General features: G+C 30.0%; 1 protein-coding gene across 1 annotated transcript; it reads left to right on the forward strand.

Annotated features, from left to right (window-relative positions):
- Positions 1 to 762: 762 nt before the first annotated feature.
- LOC106371263 (bZIP transcription factor 11) lies at positions 763 to 2,022 on the forward strand. The gene has a single exon (XM_013811308.3). It carries the CDS (start codon positions 1,354 to 1,356, stop codon positions 1,780 to 1,782), a length of 429 nt encoding a protein of 142 aa, XP_013666762.1. The 5' UTR covers positions 763 to 1,353; the 3' UTR covers positions 1,783 to 2,022.
- Positions 2,023 to 5,122: the final 3,100 nt, after the last annotated feature.

The raw sequence follows: 5,122 nt of genomic DNA on the forward strand, positions 1-5,122 counted from the left end.
AAACCCAATAACATTTGTAATAATATTATGGAACATATTCTAATTTATATTTTTTATATTTTTAAAAATATTTATGATTTTAAATATTTACTTTTTTTTTTTTTTTGTCACTAAAAATGCTTATGTTTTCCAATATTGATATTTTCATCAATATGAATAAATCCCATTCTAAGTTGGTTGATCGAAATACCAACTCTTATACCTTCATAGAATATCTAACTATTTTCATAGTAAAAGTTATTTATGCGGTTTAAAAAGTCATATGGTATCTAATTACGTATAATAACTGATTATGAACTGGTTATTATAAACTGATATCAGTTAGTAAAAGATATAGATTTTATTACATTTTTATAAAATTACATGGTCTCTAATTATGTATACTAACCTATATTAAACCAGTTATTATAAACCTCTATCGGTTAATAGAGTAAATTACATAGTACATGAGTTGATAAAGTTTAATCATATTGTATGTCTATTACATTTATTCAAAGTACATAAGATTAGGATGTGTTATTATTTATTAGATGTGATTTGATATGTTTTAGGAGTAATATAAAAAGATTTAAATGCCATTAGTTAATTTCTAGGAGATTTGCCGATTTATTTAGATACTCCTTTGCTAAACCTTTATCAAAGGGCAGGGAAAAAATGTCACTGAAAAAAAGTAAGAAAAATAAAATAAAATAAATAAATAATTTATTTTAAAAAGGCTTAATAAAGAATCTTCTTCACCCGAATAGATTCCAAACAAGTGAATCACTTCTCGTCAAGTTGCACAAACCCTCAAAACGCTTTTCTTGAATTTTCTTCTATAAATTCTATTACCTTAAACCATTCAGACCTCCCCTTCTCTCTTCTCCCTCGTTCAGAGATTTCTCCTTCCTTCTTCTTGTTCTTCTCCTTGTTTAGTTCTTCTAAGATCTCATGCTTTTTGTGAGATTAATTTATCAAAACACATTAGAACAAAACCATTGATGCTTAACCAGCAGTTCTTGGTCATTGAGACACATGTCTCCGATCATACTCAGTGAGATCTTCCTCTCTGGGTTTATGCTAAACTCCACAATCAGGCGCAGGACCCACCTCGTTCAATCTTTCTCTGTTGTCTTCCTTTACTGGCTTACTACGTCTCTTAGTTTCTCATAATAACTAATCTCCAGCTTTATTCTTCCATTATATATTATATTACTCGTAATCAAAACCCTAGTTTTTAAAGTCTTTCTTTTGTTTCTTGTTCATTACGTCATCGATCTGGGTCCTCTCCTGCTTCATCTCTGTTCCCGTAAAGAAGAAGGGTTTTTTTGTTTGTTTGCTTGTTTGTTTGTTTGTTGTTTGTGTGTTTACCAAATGGATCCGTCGTCGTCGGGATCGGAGGAGAGTCTCATGGAGCAGAGGAAGAGGAAGAGGATGCTCTCGAACCGTGAATCAGCGAGGAGATCGAGGATGAAGAAACAGAAGCTCCTCGACGATCTAACGGCTCAGGTTAACCGGCTTAAAGAACAGAACAACGAGATCTTGACAAGTGTCAGCATCACGACGCAGCACTACTTAACCGTCGAAGCAGAGAACTCTGTTCTCAAAGCTCAGCTTGATGAACTCAGCCACAGGCTCGAATCTCTCAACGGCATCATCGAGTTCCTCGAGAGCACCAACGGGATTTGTCCGAACCCCCTGACTGGTCCAGAGCCTGATGATTTTCTCGTGAACCAGATGAATATGAACATGTTTTGTATGAACCAGCCTCTCATGGCATCTTCGGATGCGTTACTGTATTAGAAATGTGGTCCAGAAAACCTCGAAATTACAAATGGGGCCCGCTTCTTTTGTCTGATTTTAATATACGTCCAAAGAGAGATATATAAAAAAAATCTATTAGTGGGGTTACGTCGTTTGATTGTGCTTTGTTCCGTCTTTGTCTCTATGTATTAAAAGCATCCTCGTTATGAGTGTTTGTAATAAAGGCTCTGTTGGCATGAGTACAAAGTATTTTCTTAATATTTTAGTATGCTTTTGATATCTTGAGTACCCCCTGTTTTATACTATATAGTTTCTTGAGTGTTAATGGTAAACGACTTCAAATGTCATCATTAAAGTAAAAAAAGATTTTAGTACGTATTGATATAGACCAAAACATCACTTGTATTCTAAGGTCCATAGGCAAATGAACGAACCGCTTAGGATATCATAATTTTAAATGATAATTTAAGCTGTATATAAGACACTACAAAAAAAAGATTACATAAATAATGACACAAAATTTTGGAGCGTACAGCACGCAAAAAAAACTGAAAATGTCGGACCGTCTCTGATTCTATATACTCTTGTCAAATAGAATAGCGTATACATGTATTTTCATGTATTTTTAGTTTTACCTTCTTGTCTTCTACAAGACTACAAACTATCAGATTTGAGTTCAAGTTATGAAACGGCAGCGACATTATGATGCATCATTATGCTATAAACCTTTGGTCACATGTATTTTATGTTATACATATCATTTGTAACAGAAAACGACATATTGAATACTATTAATTAACATTCTCTTTTTTTATCGGCCATTACATTTATTATGGGAATTTGCACTCCCTACCCAAAACATTATATCATATTTAGGTGTATACCCTATTTCTCCCCATTTTTTACCCCATTTTTATCCCAAAAACAATGGTATCTCACTTCTTTGTGTATATCTACCTAATCAATACTATTAAAAGGGAAAGAGTTTTAATAAATCTACCTATGAAAGTCATTTTGGACCCTTTCTTTTTTTCATTTTTTTGGTCTTACCTTCTATATTATAACAATATGTGACAAGATGTGTCCGCTTTTTTACTCAAACTACCAGACTGGTTACATTATTATAATTCTAAACCGTTTAATGGATTAGTAAACCATCGTACCAAAACAAAATAAATTATAAGAGCCACACTATTTTTAAACCGTGACATATTATAGTTATGAAACTAACAGTAGACCTTTGTACCAAAACTAACTTCGATTATATGACCCACCAACTATTTCTAAACCTGTAACATATTATACTTATTAAATTAATACGAAAATTACACTTCAAACATGATTTGTATTAAAGACCTAAGACACTATAGGTTATACGATGATACCACATTATTCATCACATCTTTATCCTGCCATCGTGCAACTTTTGTTTGTTAAAATGAAAAACCTTCTTGGATGTTTCACACTGTCTTTACATGTCTTCTCTTCCCGAGTGAAAAATAGTATATATGTCAACACATTATTCAATATTACTTATTAAAATATCAATCATGTCTGTATAAAAAAACTTAAAAACACAATAGCTTATACATACCACAATATTCATCAGATAGTATTTACATAATATATACAATTAACTTCAAATACATCACCATCGTACAATATTTTGTTACCAACGTTGCTAATCACATTTTTAAAGATTAACTTCAATTTACAGTTTTAAACGATAAGCTTTGTTGTTAATCACATATTTAAAATTTAAAATTTAAGTTAACAAACTATGTAAGCCTAAAGAAGATATTGTGAATATGTTAAGTGGATATATTTTTAGATTTTTTTTGTTAATAAATATTACTATTATCTAACCCAAAAACACTTAAAATTCTGATGACTTCCTCTGCAAGTTTATTTAGTACGGCCAATTACATAATTTACCTTAATTCTATCAACCAAAATATCTAATCGATCCTATTTATATTTTTTACCAAGATTTTCGATAACCTACATTGATTACAATATATTCTATCATAACTTATCTTAACCTACATCGACTATAAAACTCTCCTATTATAAATACAAACTACCTCGGAACCCACTGTTTTGAAAACCGACTGGACACTGAACCGGACGACTTACCGGGTCATTGGGTCACTAGATCGACCGCGGATTAATAAATGAATTAATTTTATTATATAATAATATATTAACTATGAAAATAAAAATATACAAACTAAAGTCAATATTTTATAAATGTTTTTAAAACATCAAATAATAGTTTGGATATGTATATTTTATGTTTAAAAACATTTAAAAAATAATTAACTAAGTTTTCATATTTTTATTTTCATTTGACATACAAAATATAAAAAAAATAGTTTAGAATATTTAAAATTATGTAACAAGTTAAGAGTAATGACATCTAAAAAAATGAAAACATTAAATTCATAAATATTTATGTAGAATGTGAATAATAAATTAAAATTCAATCCAAAATAAACCAAAAGTAAAACATCATTGTAATAAATTGCTAATAACAAAGAATGTATAATCAAGCTTGCCATGTTCTTCTTCTTCAACTTTTTAATCAGAAATTTAGAATCTAAAAAATAAAAAATAAAAATTAAACATTAGAATGTATAAGTTATCTATTGGTTCAACCAGTGGTTTAACCGGTACCGGGTTTCGGATTTTAGTGGGTTTTTACGGGTTTTGTGGGTTTTTAATTTTGAGTTTTTCACAAAACTCTAACCGCATTCATATTGGGTCACCAACTTTACATGTTCAACTGCGGGTCCGGATCGGTTTTCAAAACACTGTCAGAAACCTGTATCCATCAACTCTATCGAAACCAAACACACTACAAAAAAACCAGCAAAGAAACGAAACAAAAAACGTGATTCACATACAAAAAACAATTCTTATGCAAGCCAAATATATATTGATATATCAAAATATCTACAAAAAAATCAAATTTATATTCTTTTCATTGCATTAATAACGGTTTTTTGATTTTAATGTATTTTTACCATATTTGTTTTATTATATCCTAACTTGACTCTATACGAATAACTGGATCTATCGGTTCGACCACAAGTCTGAATCGGATATGAAAACTCAGTGAAAACATTGTATCAGACTGAAAAATAATAATAGAACAACTTTTAAATATTATAGATATCTAATAAATAGATATAAATTCATTTAATATTGGCGTAACGATTAACAAAAAAATATCTGCGCTTCTTAATCGCGGATCAAAATCTAGTTACCTCTTTATAAATCAAGTTCCACGATCATTCAGCTAACTAGTAAAGAGTTATTTTGCTCTGGTTTCTTCTTGTCTGATTTTTATAAATTGCTTTTTAATAATTTATTTGTC

Source organism: Brassica napus, unplaced genomic scaffold (assembly GCF_020379485.1).
Source record: "Brassica napus cultivar Da-Ae unplaced genomic scaffold, Da-Ae ScsIHWf_164;HRSCAF=296, whole genome shotgun sequence".
Classification (NCBI taxonomy): domain Eukaryota; kingdom Viridiplantae; phylum Streptophyta; class Magnoliopsida; order Brassicales; family Brassicaceae; genus Brassica; species Brassica napus.

Coding starts and splice junctions, on each gene's coding strand:
- LOC106371263 (XM_013811308.3), top strand. CDS start 1,354: ATGGATCCGTCGTCGTCGGGATCGGAGGAGAGTCTCATGGAGCAGAGG.